The following is a 21,618-nucleotide window of genomic DNA, read 5'->3' on the forward strand; positions in this document are numbered from 1 at the left end:
CGGTGATAATTATTTTGAGCACTCCCCAGTGACAACTTGTTAACAGATATAATTTGTAATGGCTGCTACATTTTGGTGCCCTTAGAAAGGTTTTCTGTGTGGCTAAATCATGCAGATTACCTGGGGAGTTAAGGGTGGGATTAAACATATTTGTTTTTTAAAAGCTTCAAGAAAAGAAGGGAGTGATCAGTGTGTTTGCATTGACTTAACTCTGTTAAAGGTATTTTCACATTGCAGAGTTCCTTTTTGTTTGAATCCTTCTTAAAGATTTGCATCTGATTTGGACCTTGGAAAATAAGTCTAACTACATACTTGCTTTACGTTAATGCTACACTTTTGTGCCCCATCCTTGCGCTACTGCAAGCGTCGGTATGACTGAGCCCTGGAGCAGCTTGGAGAAGCCCATCTGGAAGGGAGGGCTTCCCAACCTGGCTGGGCGGCCAGTTGCCATGTTCGGACACCCTTCCCTGCGAGAGTGGGCACTTGTATGTTGGATGGAATAGACCTTACTAAATACATCTGGCTGCTTTCACTAAGATTTCTCTGAAGTATCCGTTCAACAGACTTCTCCATCACCAGGTCTACAGCCCTTTCTTAGGGTTACCCTCATCCTATAGAGCCCAAGTTGTCTTTGTTTCTGGGAAACTTTGCACAGCATCTGTCGTTAAGAGCTACCTATGTGGCTGGGCTTGGCCGCTTGTTCAAGAAAGGGAATTATAGAATCATAGAATCACAGAATGGAACCAAACTGGGTTGGAAGGGACCTCAAAGATCATTTAGTTCCAACACCCGTGTCATGGACAGGGAAACCCTCCACTGCACCAGGTTGCCCAAAGTCTCATCCAACCTGGCCTTGAACTCTTCCAGGGATGGGGCATCTACAACTTCTCTGGGCAACAACAGTTAAAAAAGTCTCATGGACCTTTCTTGTTACTCGTTGGATAAGTAGGCCTTGCTGTAAACGATTAAGTTTTGCCAGTGGATTAAAAACTTGTCGCTTCATCTTATGGGATAAGTGTGTTGGGTACCAGTGTGGACCATCTCCAGGCTTGTCTTGTGCTTTTCTATAATACTGGTAAAAATAAAGATCTAGAAATAGTAATATAAAACTGCATTTTGGGGCAAGAGAGGGGAATAATAGTGAAGGTCGCTGGACTGGCAAAGGCCAGTATTAGCCAAAGCATCTTGATTGAGCTGTTGAGCAGAAGTTTTTTTTTTCAGCTGGGCTGCCATGGTACTACATCTGTTGGAATTCCTGAGCCATTAAAACGGGAGTCTGAACAAAACAGCGCACTGGATATATCACAGCTGAAGTTCCTGAACTTGCTTTGCAGTCAGCGTTGGTTACAGTTCAGTTGTTACACAAGTGCATCATTGCTGTGGCTTTGCAACATATTTTAAAGCTTTGATAGAGAAGCACGCCCTGTGATCCTGACGTTCTGCAGATGATATGGGGATTTATACATTTAAGGGAAATGGGATTTGATCCAAGCTGAATGAGTTTTTGGGAGGAATATAAAGTGGCAGAGGCAAGCTGTCTGCCTCATATTTAAATCCAGGGACAAAAATAGATGCTGCATTGGAATTAAATTGAGCTGCTTTTTTTAAGGTCGTATTTAGGATGAGATATTTGTTGAAAAACGAGATTGCCTTTGTGCAGCTCTGCTTTTAGTACAGCCTCCTTTGTCCACACAAAGAGAGCTGTGCATTCCTATCCCCAGTTTACAAATAGGGACTCATAAAGAGTCACGGAGCAAAAGGCAGTGATTTTAGTTGGCTTTACTGACCAAAGAGACCTTTGAACTAGGGCGTCTGTTTTAATTATGGTCCCAGGCATAATCATTCTCAACAAGCTCTTTATCTTGAAAAGTTACCTCCCTGAAATTCCTCGGTTAACTGCATAGTCCAGAGTTACCCTGGTCTTATCCACGTCTTACTACAGTGCTGCAAGCAGGCAGAGAGGCAGCTGCTCCCTTGAAGAGATCCCAGTTTGGCAGGTGTGCTCAGAGCATGTCTCGGTACACACCGGTGAGACGAGACCCACACAAAACCAAACTGTGGCTGTTACCTTTCAGGTGACAACCTTTCTGCCTAGTGTTTAGAGCACACTGTTAGAAAGTTGGAGATTTAGCCTGTGCTCACCCCATCCTTAGAGAATTTAAAGATCTACATGAAGATATCTACATGAAAAGAATTTTAAATATCTACATGAAGAATAGTTTAACTCACAGCACTTTATTTTAAGCGACTATTGCATGAAAAGCACCTAACCCTCAGAAGCAAGAGATGTTGAAATCCCAGTTACGTTCTGCCCCTCACGAGAGGGATGCCAGCAGCATTGGATCCGGCGCTGGTCGTTACTCGCATGGTGGGGACGAGGGTTAAGGCACTTCAGGTTCTTTCTTAGTTGGCTTTACCCTGAGCTGCCTCCCTGTATACCCACATGCTGCAGGCAGAGTGTAGATACCCACCTGGACTCTGAATTTAGGAGGCACATACATGAAATTTAGATTGTGTTGTGTCTGTCTGTAGATGTAAAGTTCTCGGCTGGATCTAACCCAGAGTGATTTGCTGAGATGCAGCAATGCTGGGTCGGGAATCCAGGTCTTCTGACACCCACGCCTGTCTGTCACCAACCCATGAGGTCGTAGTTGTCTCAGCTCAACTGGAAAAACAGTTTCAAAATATGCATGAAGTAAATGAAAATGATACACAGTTATTTTTCAGCTTTGTAACGGAATGTTCTTCTACAACAAAAAGCAGTGATATAGTACATATTGTGATTGTTGAAGTGCAGCGTGACCTATAAAGTAATGCATCATTTTTAAAAGTTTGCTTTCACAGGACGAATGTATATTGTACTACAGTCTGTCTGGCTTTAGGTGAAAATTTGAAAACCTGCTCGTAAGAGAGTGTTTGTAGTTGTGACTTAGGGAGGAAAGTGGTTTGTGGGTATTTACAGAAAAAAGGATTGACTACAATGTTTAAAGATTTAAAAAAAAAAAATATTTCTGACCTCAGGGAGTAGAACAGTTTTCCAGTGATATGTGCAGTGAATGGATAAATGTGTTTTAATATACTAGTCAGCAGATTTATTTCTGCGGTTGACAGTTTAGCTGACTCTTGCAGTTAATAGCCTTTCTCTCTCGTACCAAAAAGAAAAAAAGAAATCCCACTCTACAAAATACGAGTTACAACATGAAAGACTCTGCCAAGAAGTCACCCTGAGTTTAGCAGAGATAATTTTTCAAGCGTGCAGATGCAGCTGTCAGCTTGTCGCTTGTCCCTCCTTGCTGACAAGGAGACAATGGGATGGTGCAAAGGGCAAGCAAAGCATGTGCTGGTCTTTCCCCTTTCTCCCTTTGCACTGGGGAATTTCTGTTTTGGTGGCTTTGGGCAGTGCATCTGCTCCTCTGGGAAGCTGCTCCTGGTCCAACTGGCATTTTTGCTTTGGGTTTTAGCGATTGGTCTCAAGTTCCAGGTGCCGTTCTTGGATACGAGGCAAATTCTGATGTTCTGGGCGATTGCCTTTCTGTCTTTCATTGCTTGACCCATCCCATGGGATGGCTACTTACACCAAACAAGTTGGAGCTATTTAGATATCTGAATAACCTTAATGCAAAGTTTCTAAGTTTGTACTTACGAATATCGTGGTAGTTTAATTCTTTAACCAGTGTCTTTACTGGTTACTGATAAATACTTAAAACCACAGAAAAGTGGATTTTTTTTTTTATATTAAACTCTTTTAATACATGCTTGCGACACTGTGTCTGAGTGTGCGTGTGCATGTAGACAGCTACAGAGCTTAAGACCTGATCCTGCAACAGTCACGTGAGCAGTGTTTACTTACACAAGTGATCTCGTTAGGGCTAATTTAGTGAGTGATGGCTGCAGGTTCAGGCCTGAGGTGTGGAGGACCGGTCCAGAGTGGTGGCAGAAAGCTGTGGCTCTGTGTTGCTGCTGGGGCCGCACCATGGGGAGACATCTCAGGCTCAGGTGGGGTCCAGCCCTGAAAATCAGCACCTGGAGCCTTTCTCCCTCCAGCCAGGTCAATACAGGATGCCTTGAACACCAGCAGGCAAAAGAACAGGCTTATGAAGAAGCCTGTGAAAAATGACACCTAGTCTTGCATAGTTCATTTCCAGATTAAATAATTTATTTTTTTTTTTTACGGATTGCTTCCGAAAATGACTGTGAATCCACCTCCCTCTGACCAGTTCTGCTGCTGGCAGGGTGATGCATTTTTCTCCATATAAATGTTCCAGATACTGTGACTAGTTTTGGTGGTAGGAAGCTCTGCAGGTACAAAATGTTACCCGGGTTGGTTAAAGGAGAGGGGAAGAGCCAACACATCCAGTCCCCTCCCAGCAAACCCCAGCCTTCCTTCCGTCACGGAGGGTGCGGCGTGTAGGTCTGACTAAGCAGACAAGGTAAACGTTAATCCTGGTTTTCCATGGTAATACCATGTCAGACGATTTACTGAGGTATCAGTGCTGTGCCTTCTGTTCACTCCGGTGATTTGTGGCTCAAATTACCACGTAAGAATACGGTTTCACGTTGTTGGAAAAGCAGTAAATCGCCTCTGCGTGCGAGACTTGCTGCTGCGTGTTGCCAGCTCAGGGTCAAATGCAATTACGTGCAAGTTCCTCGTGTAAAACGGAGAGGAGATACGGGCTGAGAGGCCTTGAAGGTGTTTTCGTGCACCTGCCCTGACTGCCTGTCACAGCGGCCATGAGGTTTTACATGGAGAGGCTGAGTTATTCCCAACAGTGCTGAATTCAGCGCCTGCGTCTCAGCGCTTTGGTGCAGAATCGCTGTCAGATGGGTTGAGCCCTGGCTCTCAGTGTGATGCTGCTGGTACCCGTGTGTTCCCGTGCTTATTTAGCAGGAGGGAGGAGAGCAGAGAAGGGTGGTGAGCTCGCCTGCTGTTGGTGAGAATCATAGAATCATAGAATGGTTTGGGTTGGAAGGGACCTCAAACATCATCTAGTTCCAACCCCCCTGCCATGGGCAGGGGCACCCTCCACTACACCAGGTTGCCCAAAGCCTCATCCAACCTGGCCTTGAACACTTCCAGGGATGGGGCATCTACAACTTCTCTGGGCAACCTGTTCCAGTGCCTCACCACCCTCAGAGTGAAAAATTTCTTCTTTATATCTAACCTAAATCTGCCCTCTTTCAGTTTAAAGCCATTTCCCCTTGTCCTATCACTACATGCCCTTGTAAAAAGTCCCTCCCCAGCTTTCCTGTAAGCCCCCTTTAAATACCAGCAGGCTGCAATAAGATCATGTGCCCAGCACGCTTCTGTCTGATGCCAGGATTTAGCAATCCCGAGCTGGCGTACGAGTGGCTGGGTATATGGCAGCGGCTCGGATGTAATGGGATCGGGCACTGACAGCTTTAGTGCATTTTCTTCTGTTATGCATCTCCTGAGCATCATCTCTACCCTGTTCTAGTAACTGTGGATTTGATGAGGGGATCTTTAAAAGGTTTTTGACCACAGTTCTCACCCGCTTTCTTCATGCTTAACTAAAACCACCCTGTGAACAGCAGAACTCAATCTTAGGCAAAATTTCCTTCTCTAGGAAGGTTTTAACTTGTACCACGTAAGTGGGGATAAATTATATTATAATCTGACTGCTGTCATTTTGAAGTAACGTTTATAATACAGAGGAAGTTTTCAAATGAATGTATCACTAGTGTAGAAGGAGAAGGACAAGAGCTAATCTATGGTTTTACCTAGCCAGAAAAGCACTTGCAGGGCAGCAGAAGATGATGGGCACCACCTTTGCGCGCTCAGCCCCACAAGCAGTCGGGGGATGAAGGGAAGGTGGTTCCAGCCTTCGTGCCGTGGTTCCAGCCTTCGTGCCGTGGCTCCATCCAGTGCAGCCACCGATGGCAGTTTCCAAGGCACTGGTTCTTTCCTGGTCCTCCTGGGCGAATGGTCAGTGTTTGTGTAAACAAAACCGGTTCATCTGGGGCACAATGATGTTATGGCACAGTTCAGATCAAATACGTGCAAGATTATGACTCCTGAGCTTGCTCTGCATGTGCTGCAGAGTTGAACTGGCAGGTGCATCCTCAAGAACGGGTGTTTGTGTCCTGCCTGATGCAGTCTCCTGAGGTTTGCCCTGGCAGTTCTTTGGCAGAAATATGGAAAGGCTGTGCACAGTTTTGTATATTGGATAATGTGGGTAATGACAGCCCTGCCACTGGATCTGAGAGCGTGTGTGTCCCTGGCTCAGCCAGCACTGACATATTGTCACATTCCTAAAAAGGGAAGATTATTAATAACTGGAACTGGCTGTATCCTTCTGTCACCTACTCAGCTTTCCATCTCTGAAATAACTTGCATAACTGTAAGAACTCTTTCACTAACTCCGTGTATAGTGCTCTTCTGTGTTTGGGATTGTGAGAATAGGACAAGGTATTGATCCTCTGGGAAGAAGGAAGCATGTCTGAAGTCTTTCCTAGAGTAAATATTTCTAGCTTCTTCCTGGGTACATTTTACATAAATAAATAAATATAATAATAATAATAATAATAATAATAATAATAATAATAATAATAATAATAATATCTGAAAAATACAAACCTGATTACTTACAGAAGACCATGCTCACCTTTAATAACAATGATAAGATGGAGGGGGGTGCTCTCCCTAGCAAGAACAGTTTTTAAACAGAAGCTGCCACCCTTGGTCTGGCAGATGCGATGATTGACCTTGTGTTGCACTTGTGGGCTGTTGCAACGTGAACAACAAGCTCTGCTGAGTTTTTTTGGCCTCAGCTGCCATCCACGATGTGTGTTTCCTGCTGTGCTGTGAAATGTACTTTGAGAGTACGTAAATAGAAAAGCTGTTCTTGGGGACAAACCACCTTTTTGTTGGTTCACCTGGCGGTTTGTAGCAATTCTCTTGGCTTCTTCAGCGGTGTTGCTGCAGGAGCTGCTGGTGTTACATGGATGTTGTTTTGTGGACAAATGGAGGTTGTGAGTTTGATAAACTGCCAGGTTTTTATTGTCAGTCTACTTGTTGAACTTGCAGTGGGCTTTAGACTTTCAGTGTTGACTTCCTTAAGTTTTTGGAGCTCTTCTGCACTTCATAAAGTGCACTATTCATCATCTTTATCTCCTCAGTTACGAGAATAAATACGGTCAAGCAATTAATACCAGAGGGTGCATCTATCACACTCCATTAAGAGCCTGTTACACTCGGGGCATGCCATGATGCCTCAAGTTGGAGAGTCACAGAAGTGGCCAGCCAGGACCTTGGATCTTATCCCAAGAACAGGAGGAAAAATAACAGCATTCTTAACGTACCCCTTAGGCTGTCTTCATGGTTTTTTTTTGTGGTGATTAGCGACTGACTGAAGGTAAAACTTGCAGTGCCTGGCTTGACAGCTGACCTGCAAGTTGACGCGACGCTTCGGGTGTCTTGTTCTGCCACAGCCTGCTTATCCCTCTTGATTTGTAGCTCAAAACGACAAACAGCCCATCAGGTGCGCACGTTTGTCAGCGTTATGCCCTGGATCTGGCTGGATCCAGTGCCAGATTGGAGGGGCGGTGGAGGGATTTGTTTTCCTGCGGTTGCTGGCAGTCGTTTTTCACACGCACGCTCCCCCCCCACCTCCTGAAGTGCAGCAGCTGTTTGCCAGATGTGCGCAGCATCGGCATGCTCACACATGTGAAACAGGTAAACAGGGTTACCGACCCTCTGGTCCTGAGACATAGCTATTGATCTGGATCTCCAAACCCACCGCACCACCCTCGGTCCTTGAATTGAGAGAGAAGCGACAGGTTCGTGCCATACTGCTCTTCGTGACCCCATATGGAAACAGGTGATAGGCCAGGATGTACATCTGGCTCTGATGGAGTTGGCTAGTTGTCACACTGTAAGCTTGCCTTCTCAGTGTGCATGTGCAGATACAGGGGAGTCTGCACTGATTAAATCCTCATATTGCTGTGGTTGCCCTAGGTCAGGTAACCCGTCAGCACGGAGTCCTCCAGACCTCAGCCTCAGAAGCATCCGAGTGTAACAGAGGAAACGTGTGCTGGAGTTGCAAGTTGTAACTCCACTTCATCGTTTGCCAGGCAAAAGCCTCTCTAAAACCTTGCCCTCGATGTAAGCATAGCATGTTTGCCATTTTAAGGGGTATTAAAAAGATGAAGATAGGGAGACAAATGATACAATCACAGAAAGTCTTTCTCCAGCAAGTGATGATAAAAGCGCCTTGTACCATGATAATGCCTGTGTATTGTGCAGAAATTTCAATTCCTGAGTCAGAAATGTACCAAATACTTCATTTTCTTTTTGCTTTCCTCATCTTTCGACAGATTCAGATCTCTCTCTCTGGAAATGTAAAGCTAACAGTTTGACTGGGCTGATGAGTTTTGTTGCTGCATCTTGAACATTTGATTTTTCCTTATGCTCTGGCGTCTGCTATTCTTTAGCACAATCACACTGAATATCAATTAGGAGGCGGGAAGATGATTGTGGAAAACTTGGGTGAGGGGATGAGATGCTGACTGGGATTTCAGCCGTTCTGAATGGGGATGCATGTTTGCTCTGAATTCTTTCTGAACTTTGAAAAGTCTTCACTATTCAACTACACGTGCTCCGCAGCGGCATGAGATTTTGAGATCCCTGTGATTTGCGTTCCTCTCTTCAAAGAAATGGCAATAAATGGTCTCTTCCGCGGGCAGGAAGACAAGACAAGTGGTCAGTGCCAAAGTTATTTAGCAGATGGTGCTTGAGTAGTGAGCAACATCATCATTTCAAGTGTAAGGCACATAATGGATGGCTACCGGCCTGGCGAATGAGACCCCCGGTGTTACTCACATGCTTCCGTCTCCCATCCTGCAAGATGCTGCCATCTGTCAAGACACCGAGCCAGGCCTCTCTTCAATAAATAAATAAATCCATTTCCTCCTTCTTTCCAAAGCTCATGCCATCTCCTGGTTAAATAAAGGCCATATGTATATATGCCATGTGTGGGCGTATGTATATAATAACTGTGAGGAAGTGGAAAATGCAGATACAAGTATAAGACATACAGATACAAGTATAAGAAACGCAATTTTGGGTGCTGTGAATTGGGATAGACGATGCTAATGCGTGGTGAACAGTTTCAGGAGAACACTGTGTACTTTTCTAAGTGCACTGTACACCAAGCGTGAACGGTCATGGCTCTTGTCATGAGTTAATCTCCTCTTTCTCTGTCTTTTGGCAGAGTGTGACAAGCTGCGACGGGATGGCTACCGGAGCTCCCAGTATTACTCTCAGGGCCCCACCTTCTCCTCATCCTCCAGCGCTATCTGTGGAAGTTACCAGGATGATTATGAAGAAATTGAACAAAAGGTAATGGTGGGGGGCAAAGTGCTGGAAACAATACATGCTTGGTGCAGTTTAATTGCCTGCCATAACATTGTTCAAATAATGTAGGATTTTTAGAAGATTGGAAAGATGCCTATTACTTTGAATAAGGACTAGGTCATCTGACTTCTGTAGTTTCTTAAAAATCCCAGTTCTTCTCATGCATTTATATAAAGTTCCCACTGGCAAAATAAAGCTGTGAAAGCCAGGAGTTTGGTAATGTTCTAGAGAGAAGACCCCCAGCAAGGGTAGCTGGTTTGAATCTGTTAAGTGTTTACATTCAAGTAGCAGGAAGAGCTATTAGCCAGCCATCCCTGTACTCCCATTGTAACAGAAATGTGCACACTTTGAATTGCTAATACAGTTATGCAGTTTCACTAGGTAGAGGCTTTGTCCTAATGCATCACAACTGTTTGCATAAAGGCATCCAGAAAAGTGAAAGATAGCCCACTAAGTTGGGTTTGTCAGCTTTCTTTCAGTTCGCTTCATGGTTTTGGTGTTTATATGCCCACATCTCAACTCTATCTATGCTCAGCTTAGAAACTAGAAAGGAATTAAACAAATAAAGAGAGAAAAAGAAAGTACAGTTGAGGAAAAAATCCTAAGAAAGTTTTCAAGATGTATTGTTATATATACATCAATTTATATACACTTCAATTACAGAACTAGTAAGTTGCATTAGTGTTCTAAAGACGAAAAGGAATTTTGCTCCCGTCATTACCTTGCCCTGTTTTTCCTGTGGGCTCTGAAAGAGAAGCTAAGTTTGGTGCTAGGGAAAAGGACGTTACTACTGGGGTAGACAGCAAGGTGCACTGGAGCCTGGCTATCCAAACCTGAAATGCTGGAACTCCTGGGATTTTCAAGATAGATGATTCTAGAATTCTTTGCCACAAACTGTTGCTCAGAGAATGGGAGGATGTCGTTGGCTGTAACACAGTTGAATTTCTTTGAATGGTCACTAAACTGTATGTGCCTCTGTAGCATGGACCAAATAACTGTCTATACAAAGTGCACAAATCCTGAGAACTCACTTCAAAGGGTGGTGTTGTCAGTTCTCTCCTCCATGGTTTTTAATCACATAAAAAAAGGTGTCGTGGAATACGTAGTCTCCCATCCAGGTGGTGATGGCATCGTATCTGTGTATTGGCAGGGAATGTGAGAGCATCTTGTGTAGCTGTGTGTGGTATGTACTGGCGGGGAGCAGAGAATGTAAAGCACATTCATACTGCGGAATGCATTATAATGGTAATTTGCAAAACCTTACGGAAATCAGTGGAATGATGATTTCCACTGGGTAAAGTATTAACACCTTGCTTGTTGCTGTTAATATGCTGCATATAGATGCATACATACGTGTTATCAACTGGTCTTAGCCAATGGTGTGCAGCACATGACCATCTGCACATGTAAAACTAATGTAACATTTAAAAAAAGTACAAATACATGTTTTTTAACAATTTGAATGAGAACATATAAGCATGGGTGAGGCCTCTTAGAGACTTAAGAGCTGTCACCCTTGGTTAAGGATTTTCTGGAGTGTTAACATAACGTGTTACTAACGATTTCTGTGCATTCTGAAAAAAGTGAATGCAACTAATTATGCTTCAAGGATAGGACAGCACTTCCACTTCAAATTCGAATAGATTCCTGTAAATATTTTTAGCTGAAAGGATGATTCAGAGCTATGGAGAAAGATACTTGCCAAATTGACAGTCTTGGGTGTTACTGATTATCACAGAACCTTAACTCTGCCGTTCTTATTTGCGGCTCAGAAAGGCATTAATCCCTTGTAAAAGGTAGCATAATTCTCGCTTCATATTGTGCAACTCAGTGTTTAGTGGTGTCCTTTCACCAGTATCTTTTGTTAATTGGCTTTTTTTTTTGTAATGGCTTAATTTTTTTTCTCTTTTTTAAAATGAACGCTTATCACAACACATCTCTGAACTTGAATTATAATCCCGCTGGTAAAGTGCCAAGTAGTTCTAATAAGCCTTATGCCTTGAGCAAGTCATATTTCAGCTGTCAGAAGAGTTCTTCACTAGCAGTGTGGAACCGAGGTCACCAAAATCCCGTGAATCCAAATGTGAACTCCTCCCCGCTAGATGAAAGCTTTGTGGCTTTGTTGTCTGTTCAAAGCAAAAAAGCCGACGTTTACATTCTCTACATCCAGTACTTAAGAGTGGAAATTCGAGAACAGCAGAATAATGATGGATGGATGAATACCTATTTACTGTTCGGAAATTTGCTTCTAAGTTGACATAATTGCCAACTTGCAGAAAAACTGTGTTTTGCTACATGGTGATTTCACAGAAGAAGCCATCTTTCCCTGCTCTTTTTAATCTGCTTAAAAAAAAAAAAAAAGTATCCAGATACTCTTTTTGTCTTCACTGGAGACATAGTCTGAAACCACGGCTAGGTGATGTGAGAGATCTCGATCCACATTTTCATGTTTTGTGGAGGTGGGTGCTTGTCACCAGAGGGTAATATTTGTACTACAAAGCACATGGTTCAGTGCGAGTCTTAGAAAATGTCTAAGATAAGCAGAACATTTGCTGTTTCAAAGGAAAACCACGAGGGATAAGCAGGCAAGTTAGCCCAGCTCAAAAACAAGCAAACAAAAATAGAAAACACAGAAACCTGAAGTCTCAGAGTGATATAAAATGAAGTTCTTGGAACTGCCCTTTTACTCTTAAGTCGATTATTACAAATTATGTTAGTGGAGCACAGACCAAACTCCACTGCAGTGTATTTCTGCTCATCCTAATTGAGTTTGTTGGAGATTAAACTGGTTTATCTGGATGTTACATCTCAGCACTGTGACCAATGTCCTTCTTTCTCGTCTCTTACATACCACTGTTGGTGACACGACTTGGGAGCTATTCCTGTCCTTCAATATTGCTCTGTTTTCCGAGTGTCAAAGATGTATGGAGACACCACTTTCAAGCTCTGGTTTCCCCTTATTTGTTCTGAAATGTATACGTTGTGTATATTGAATGTATTTGTCTTTTTTGTGTTTTTTTCTCATTCTTTTTTCCTTCCCTTTTCATCACTCATTCTTTTTCTTTCTTTTTGTCTCGCTCAACAGTCTAGTCTGTTAGACTGCATCTCTCAGTCTTGCATTAGCGCCTGCTGTAACTTGGTTCCCTGGAGCAACAAGGTACCTTGCCCACGAGTGGGACCATCCAGCTGCCTTATCTGCAGCTTGATGTTACTTGTAGCATTTAGCATATATGCAATCTTACTCTGCTCTTAGCCTTCAGTCATTACCTGCTTCTGTTTTCTATTTAAAAAAAAATAGTTAAAAATCAACTGCTCAACAGAAGAGTGCCCTGCCAGGTTTGTCTCCTTCATTTTTCCTCGTTACTCCTCCCGGTCTGCAGTTCAATGTCCTGTGTTTACTTGGTTCACTGAAATTTTTTAATTCCTTTTTGTCTATTAACATTTGTCTCCTTTGAAACCCCTCCCCCACTGAACACTGTGTTTTATTTAAATGGCTTCTTCATTGGTTTTTAATTGGCCAAGGAAAACCTTTACTGATTTGGAGTAATGTATTTTTCTTAAATGATGAACGTGAGCTGCAGCGAGTACTTGCTCCCAGGCACGCAGTATATCATGGCTTTATTACATCTATGAAGATGTTTGTATGCCAAAAACTCACGGTATTTTTCCCCAGGTCCTGCCATTTGGCTTATGAACTTTGCCTTGATACAGTCTGTTAGGCTTCAGGTACAAAAACATTAATTTTTCTTATACCTGGGGAAAAAAAAGTGTATTTTTTGCCACTGTACTCAGCCCAACTGTTAGTTGTCTCTTCAATATCTGCCAGAGACTGTTTAGTATCTTAAGTGAAAGCAAATGCATTAACTGTATTGGCTTGAGGGACTTGAGGAGGTCTAACTCAAAATTTTGCTTGGTGTTAAGAGGGGCTAAAGCAGTTGGGCACTCCAGTTTGGAGGTGGGAACGCCTGAGAGCCTTGAGGCATGGGCTCTGGCAGAACTGGAGATGCTTCTCAGTGGTGTTGCCCTCAACTCGCCTCCCTGCCCCTCTGCTGCCATCTTATGAGGGTGCTCTTGTAATCAGCATGTCTGTTTTATGCTGCTTCCTGTTTTTTTGAAAAACTGCAGTTGCTGCAAGAATTGTGGATGCTGAAAGTTTACATGGGTTCCAAAAACAACTGTGTGAATTCAGAGGGAGGGGGGCAAGGACTCCATCCGGTGCTGAGACAGTATTCAGGGAAAAGTATCTGCTGTATGTATTTTCTGATTTAATTTCACCTGTGTATCACCGATAGGCCATTATCATAAGGCAGATACTAGGTAGGCTTTTAGAGCTCTGAACCGATGCAATACAGCTCTTCTTATGTTTTTAATTCCATTGCAAGAGAGGAAGAAGAAAGGAACGTTTCTGCAGTACTGGTTAAGGTGATAACTTGCTTGATGGTCAGTAATTTCTGCTGACAAAAAAAAAAAAATCCCTTCCTTACTGAAGCAGTGATGGCTATGAAGTGAAGGATTTAGTAGAAAGCAAAATTGGCTAGTGCCACTGAAGATGCGTGTTTAGAAGTAATAAAAAGGAATATTCTATGGAAACTGGGGGGACTAGACTGCAGACCTTGGTCTGGAGGACACCAAATAGAGCAAGACATGACTAATTCAACTTAAATGTAAATTCATGTAAATTTATAACATGGCAGTGTTCCATAACAGTGTGAAACCCCACGGGTGACATTCTCTATTGACCAAGAAAGAGGAATTTAAAGGTTTGGAGGTTGGTTTTTTTTCCCCGTTATTGTTTGCCTTGATCCCCCTGCAAGGGCACTTGAGGCCATCAAACTTAGTAAGGCTGGAGAACAAATAGGATGTTGACAAATAGTAGTAGACAGCTGGATTGGTATGGCTCCTGTCCACAATGCTGATGTTTTTTCCTCAATTTTGTTTTTCTGAGAAATTATAATTTTAGAGTGATTGCAGTAGAGGTAAAAGAAATGACTGGAAGTTTGAAGTTTCTTTGCTGAAAGGTAAAATTTGTATGGATTGAATTTTCCTCCTTGAGGTCCCATCTCTCTTCAAACAGTGTGATATAAACCCCTGGAATATAAAAAGATTAAGAATAAACAGGGTACGTAGGCAGAGCGTGCTGCAAGGTACACAGCGTATACTCACCTGTCATCTGGGTCCTCTCAAATACTGTGAGTGTGCTGAGGTAGTGAGACCCTTTTGTTGTATCTCAGCGGCTGAGTGGGCTGGAAGACAATATGTCAACAAGGCAATGGCAAGGTCTTGGCTTACTGAGCCATATAGCTTGTCTATAGGGTATTTATGGGCCATTTCTCTCCTGGATTCTCATTTCAACTTCAGTTTGAAAGTTCATGTTTTTCCCCTCTAATGCATGTTCGTGGAAACACTGCAAGGTCCAAGGTTGTTGCTTTCACATCCCATCCCACCTTTTCTTCTTCCCTGGTCCGTTAAAAAGGATCAATGCCAATAAATTTTCCTGAGGAGATCAGTCTAACATCTCGTTGCACAGAAATTTGGCCATTTAAGTCTAGAACTAAAGTTTTATCATGTATCAGAGATGCTTTAAAAATGGGACAGGTGCTTTCTCTTTGATTATGAACATAGTGTTATGGTCACCTTTGCTAAGCAGATACATCATCTGGAAGTACTGCCTAGTCCAGTTCTATTTCTGATATAACAGACCTGACTTGAGAAGACTTTCCTGTTACACAGCAGCAATTCACTGCATCTTCCAGCAAGCTTCTGTGATGTAAATCTGGGAATGTTTGCTAAAAATGTGTTAAATCCCTGTTTTCATCCTTATTATAGCGGTAGATAATTCTGATGTGAAGAAAGCTGGAAGATGAGCTGCTGTTTTTCTCTGTGCACAGTAAAGCTGTGTACAGCTTTGTCGTGCCCATTAAAAGTATCTTCACATCAAAAAATCCCTATACTACTACAATTGTGAGTACTTTGGAAGAAGGAATGTCAGCAGAGACAGTCATTGCTTCTCCAGGAACCATGGAAGGTGTACCTGCAGATGAAACGTGAACATTTCTTGCTATGCACAAGACAGCCTGCAACTCTTTTACTGAATTGTTTGGTAGTACACCCCCTGATCCCATGGCAAAAAACGATTCTCACTGACATTCTCAACTGCCCATGGCAGGGGGGTTGGAACTAGATGATCTTTGAGGTCCCTTCCAACCCAAACCATTCTATGATTCTATGACATGATGCTTTGACCTCAGCTGCACAATTGGCTTTACGATTGCTGTTCATTCGTTATATGCCCACTGGGCTGATTCATTTCTGTCCATCTTCCTCCATCTGTCCCAAATTTTCTCAGTTTTTAATTCTGCAAAATTTGTGATTGTTGCTCCATGCTTTTTTGGATAATTAGGAATCCCTTGTAGTAGATGCTTCAGTTTTTCTATCTATTTATATACTGTAACAGAAAAAGTGTTCTGCTTGGTTTCGGCAATTTCCTTGAAAAGGAAGGGTGGCTTTGTAACCAGTATCTCTCCCACTTGACCTATTGGAGTAGCCCCTGCTGACTTCTGCATGACAGCTGAGACCTGGCACTGCAGTATAGTCTGAATGTGACAGATACTGATGCTGACAGTATCAACCAAGCAGACTTATCTGAAGGTCACTGGAGCTCATCCTCACCCCACACAAACTGCAAAACCAGGCTCAAAGCACTTCCCTTGGTGCCTTGATTCAAGCAGGAGAAAAGTACTTTGTAGAAGAGGGAAAGTGATATTTCTCTGCCCCCCCGCCAACCCGTGCCATGTTCCTTACAAACCCTTTCTCTCTTTGCTGTTTTTAAACCAAACTAGGGAGAAGCATGGCCTGGAGGCAGCTTTCCCTGCTGCAATGGCATTTTTCTCCCAAATTGCTTAAGTTAATCAAAGTTTTATAAATTTGAGTGATTTGAGGCGGGAGAGTGCTTGCATTTATGCGTAGGCGCATAGACGTGTGCGCGCCCACACTGTGTATGTGTATAAACAGTGCATGTACACACACTCATAAAAAGATAAGCATTCACATTATTTTATAGCAATGGGTTTAGAGCCTTTTCAGAACAATGTGGGCCTGAAAAAATATTGGTGTCCTCCAAGAAGCTTGTATTGAAAGAATAGCTGGAGCTTTCACAGGGCTGAGCCCTTTCCTACAGAGCAGCATCTAGCCTGTCCTCAGCCACCCTGGTAAAGACATGCAAGACTGACAGAAATGGATTATTTCCTCCAAGAAAAGCTCCCACATTTCAAAGTGTGGTTCCAAATCGCAGGATGACATTAGTAATAATTTCATTGCCTGATTTTTTTTTATTATTATTATTACCTGAAGGAATTTTGCATTTTATTCTTTCACTTTTTGACTGGAAGTTGCTTTTTTGTTATTTTTTATTAAACAAAATGTTGGGCCCTGTCCTAAAGGATGTAGAGTCCAAGCACAATAGAATAAATAAATGGGTTTTTTATTTATAAACAGCGAGAACTCCTCATGGTAACAGGAAGTAAATTAAAATCAGAAATGATAAACAGTGGTTGCGGCAGTGTCTGGGCATGTCTTTTGTATGGCACTGAGCCTCAAGGGAAAACAGATCACTTAGACTGAAAACCCATAATAATCATAATAATTTTAAAAAAAATTCCATCTGCTATAAATAGCTGTGATATTTCTTTCCCTGCCCGTGTACAGCAGTGAGGGAGTAACTATGGGGAGAGGCGGTGAGCCAGTACTAGCAGCCCTGTTTTGGGTGGTATTCTGCTCTCCAAAGAGAGGGAGGAATAAAGGAAAAGGGGGAAGGACTGTAACTCTGGTCTGGAGGTGGAGAGGGAGGTCCCAAAGCAAACACCCGTCAAGCAGAGGAGTCGGGAGGTTGCAGAGAGATCTCTGCTCGTGCTGCAGCCTCCACACAACTCCTCTTCCATGGTTTTTGGTGGCGGAGTTGATTTTACTCCAGGTCATCCTTCCTCTCCTGCTTCTGGAATTCTGCTCCTTGCTGGCAGGAGCAGGGAGGAGAGAAGGCTGCTTCTCCCAGGTTTGCCTGGAGCTTGTGACTGCCTGCTGGAAGCCCCAGCGATGTCTTCCGCGTGCCCTGAACCTGCCTGTCCTCAGGGTTTGCCATGGACTAGTAAGTCCTATCAGTAAAAGTCCTATCAGTAAAAAGCTATATTACGGCTTTCTCTGCCGCTACTGTCACACCAGCGAGGACCTCCTAGGGAAAACGGATTTGGTCCCCGAAAGCAAATGGCTTTTTTGGGTTATAACTTTGTCTGGCGGAAGGATTTGCACAAGCTCTTGCAACCTCTTTTGCTGGTGCCGAAAATTTTTGTTTCGTTGCTTGGTTTTATTTTTTTCAGTGGAACACCTATCACGGAGGTGAAATCTGTGGCTCTGATGAAGAATGACTTTTAAAACGACCGTTCTGTGGCCACTAATACTGTTAACTGCTTCACCCTTGGAAAACAGACAAAATTAACCCCTTGACTGTGGCATGAGTTTCTCCAAGGCCAAAGCAAAGTTATTCTTGCCACCTCACTGATCCGTGGCTGATGGTTTTGTTGAGTGCGTTGTCTGATTCTTTTACTGAGCTCCCAAAATCCGTGTCTTCATAACAGGCTTCTCGCTGAGACCTTACGCATCCCTACAACCTAGTACAGCTGGAGCAAAGCGCTGCTCAAATCTCATCTTGCTAATAGGGCACTGGGAGGGGTTAATCACTCCAGGGACAAGGTCAATACGTAAGAGAATTGGTTGCTGTGCTTTGCTCTGCTCAAGACCACTCTTTTCTCTCTCATTGGTGTAAGTTCTTCAGACTGATCAGATGTCTTGGATAAATACAATCCAGGTGTTCTGTTGTGGGTTGTTCGATTGGTTTTATTTTTGAAATCATTCTTTATGTAGGTCAAAGTTTGATATTGGTGAGGGTGTATTTTGCTCCACAGGCAATCGTGCTGACTGCAGCGGGCAATACCTTAGTAATGCCATAGTCCTATCTTTTTTTTTTCTTTTTTTTTTTTATAGTAAACTTACATTGTTGCTTGAATTTCTGTTTGTAGTGTCCGGTCTCTTCCCCAGAAGAAGAAAAGCTTATTACCATCAAAAGGTCTAAAACTCCAGTTTCGAATGAGTTATCAGATATCAACACCCAAACCAACTGGACTAAATCACTCCCACTGCCAACGCCAGAAGAGAAAATGCGACAACAAGCGCAGGCAGTCCAAACAGATGTGGTTCCTATTAATGTGACTGGTAGGCTTTTGATTTCAGTAATTACATTACACTGATGAGGGAGGGAAGGGGCAAAAGGGGATCCATACAGTTGGACAGTATTTTGATGCTCATATATTTGATGCATGAATTTGAACTTCCTGCACCTTTCTGTGAAAAGAGTGTTTTGTGTTTAGTAGTCTATCTCTGACTTTACTGAGAAAAACCTCAAAATCCCTGAAAATGATAAGTAATGAAGATAATCCACACAACGTGGACTTGAAATGGCATTAGATACTCATGAAATACCAGAGTAGGATTGATAAATAGAAGTGTTTTGCTGTGGACTGCACTGAAGATATGTAATGGAAAATTACGCTTTATGAAATGCTGATGATATGCCAGGGTTTTCTTCTAGGAATTTTATGTAAGGAAGGTTATTAGGAACTTCTGTATTCCAAAGACTAAATGTTAAAAAATTCAAGAAAAAAAAAGTTCTAGGGTTTTATTTTTATCAGCAACAAGAGGTCTAGGTGTCAAGGAGTAGGGCAAGAACAGCAAAAGTTAATGGGGCTACATCTTTGAGCAAGTCTCTTGGTAAGACACTCCACTTGTGTGACCATAGTCCATATTTTCTTGTTATGAACTGTGTATTAACTCTTCATTTAGAAAATGCTCTTTGATTTTACAGTTGCAGAACTCCCTCTCTGTGGAAGTTAAATTATATTTAAGCCTAATGCTGAATGAGTATTTTGTTGTGTGTAAATAGAATTTCTGTGAAAGATTTAATGATCACTTCGATTTAATAATCCCTCTTTTTCTGCACAGTATCAAGATTGTCTATTATTAGTTAATTCAAATAACTGACCGTTTGCCTGCCAAAACAAGGATGATATTCAATATCCAGTTTATTTCAAATGCCATATGGCACGCTCTGACTCCATGCTCACTCTTACAATTAATAGCTTGCAATGTTTGGTTTGGTTTTGAAAGTAAATTAGTTGTTCTCTTTCCCTGCATGACTACCAATAATTTTTTTTCCTATATTTTTATAAACTAGTATTTTAAATAGTATTATTTAATAGTATTTAAATATTTTAAGTAGTATAGGAGCAGTACTTCTGTGACAAGCATCAGAGAGCTCTTGAGAAATCAACAAGAAATGTTTCCTTAAATAAACAGCAGAAAAGATTTGAAATAAATAGCATGAAGGCAACAGAAAATTGTGAACACCCCACCTCTGGAAAACTAATAGAAGGAAAAATAAATACAATGCCGAAACGTGACTGGGCCAGTTGGCATTATGTAGGGAACGTAGGATACAGGTGCAGAAGGCTGAGTTACGGGAACAACGGGTAATCCGACATAATCGATAAACTTGAGCAGGGCTTAGGTACTGTGACAGCAGGAGCAGAGTATACTTACAGAAAAAGTAATCTGCTGTTCGATTTAATGACTCTGTGTACTGAAAATATATGGGGGGAGTAAGCAGACAGAGAGAAAAATGAGGCAAAAAATCTCAAATGATCCCCATAGATGTAATTCGATGTCAGTGGGAACGTTACTGTGTTTGGATAAATTACACTTGTGACTTTAACCAGCTTAATTCAACCGGTGGAGCAAACCTTGTGTCCCCTGGATGGTTTGGTTTGCACTGGGCAGACTCAGCAGTTCTTGACTCTTCTGATAAAAATAGTGCACGTGCATATTTCAGCTCACCTTGCTGGAGTGTGGTGTTGAGCCTTTATTCCCTTATAAACATGGTAATTGGAAGCGATAGAAAGGGAGAGCGGTGAAGGCAGACCGCTGCACTATGTGGACTGGTCTCTGGGATCCACGCTTTCCTTTTCCTTGGAATAATTCTGTTGCTACTGCACAACAAGGCAAGCGACAGTAACAGACTATGAGCCGCACACAACACACACACAAAAAAAGCTGCTGTCCTTGTTCCTCTTTAAAAAGTCACAATCTGCACTCCTCCTCTGCCCTCCCACACGCCGAGTAACTTTATTTTGTGAAGTTCCTTGTGTTACTGCATGAGGCAGGAAAAAAAGGACCAAAAACTCTGTGCCATTTGTTCAACGTGCCATGGAACAAACCATCGCCGGTTTTTGTTTTGATTTGGCTTTTTCCTTCGCTTGCTCTTTTTCTCACTCTCCCAGAAGAGAGGTCAAAAAACTTCCATTTTGTTACTCCTGGCGTGAAATAAAAGGTTAAGCTCCGAAGAGGCTGCTGGCAATTGACAGCATTTTCAGCAGTGCACGAGTAATGATTCTGCTACAACGGCCTCTCGTGTGGCCGTGCAATAAACGTTCCACGAGTTCAGCTTTCGGGGCTCTTCGGTGAACGGATTCCAACTAATACAGTAGTAGCAAAAATCTGTTGGATATCCCAAAGGTGCAGGGGCATTAGGCTGACGTGCTGCTGACTAGACTTCCAGATTTGGAAGGAGTTGCAGTCTTTGGGAGTGCCTGAACTGATCTTACTCTGGTCTGGAAGGGGTTGGGCTGAATTTTCAGTGGTGGCCAGTCTTTTCTTTTACATATCCTGGGGGTTAAAAGATGTATAATGGTGTCTGCTCTCGTGGGTTTTCCGGAACTAACTTTCTTTCCAGATGGAGGAGTCTGGTGATGGTGGAGGTGATCGGCGCCAGGCTGAATCCTGCAAAACATTTAAGCATTTGCTTGAGTCCAGCTTGATTGACTTCAGTGAGATTTAAGCACATACTTAAATATTTTCGGTGAATCCAAGGAAACTGAGCAAACCGCATGAGGGAAAAAACTGAGTAAACTGTATAAGGAATGCCTAGATGATTTGTTACAAACCTGTAACAGAAAGAGAAAAGTATCCTTAAATCTGCAAAATATATTTAATGTTAAGATTGACGTTTTCCAACAAAAAAAAAGATGACAACGAAGAACGGATAAAAGACTTGAGATGTTCTGATTTTGCTCGTTGGAATTTATTGGAGCTGCTACTTTGAAATTCTACAAATTTGCCCAGTGGCTTTGAAAAAGCTTCTGTAT

The 21,618-nt window shown here is 42.6% G+C and overlaps 1 protein-coding gene across 1 annotated transcript in view; it reads left to right on the top strand.

Moving 5' to 3' along the window:
* Positions 1–21,618, top strand: part of NHSL1 (NHS like 1) — a 190,265-nt gene that overhangs the window by 148,334 nt on the left and 20,313 nt on the right. The window contains exons 3-4 of the mRNA XM_086632038.1: positions 9,231–9,358; positions 18,442–18,634. Coding sequence (XP_086488164.1) covers positions 9,231–9,358; positions 18,442–18,634 — 321 coding nt within the window. The remainder of the gene's footprint in view (positions 1–9,230; positions 9,359–18,441; positions 18,635–21,618) is intronic.

Source organism: Tauraco erythrolophus, chromosome 2 (genome assembly GCF_009769465.1).
Source record: "Tauraco erythrolophus isolate bTauEry1 chromosome 2, bTauEry1.pri, whole genome shotgun sequence".
NCBI lineage: Eukaryota > Metazoa > Chordata > Aves > Musophagiformes > Musophagidae > Tauraco > Tauraco erythrolophus.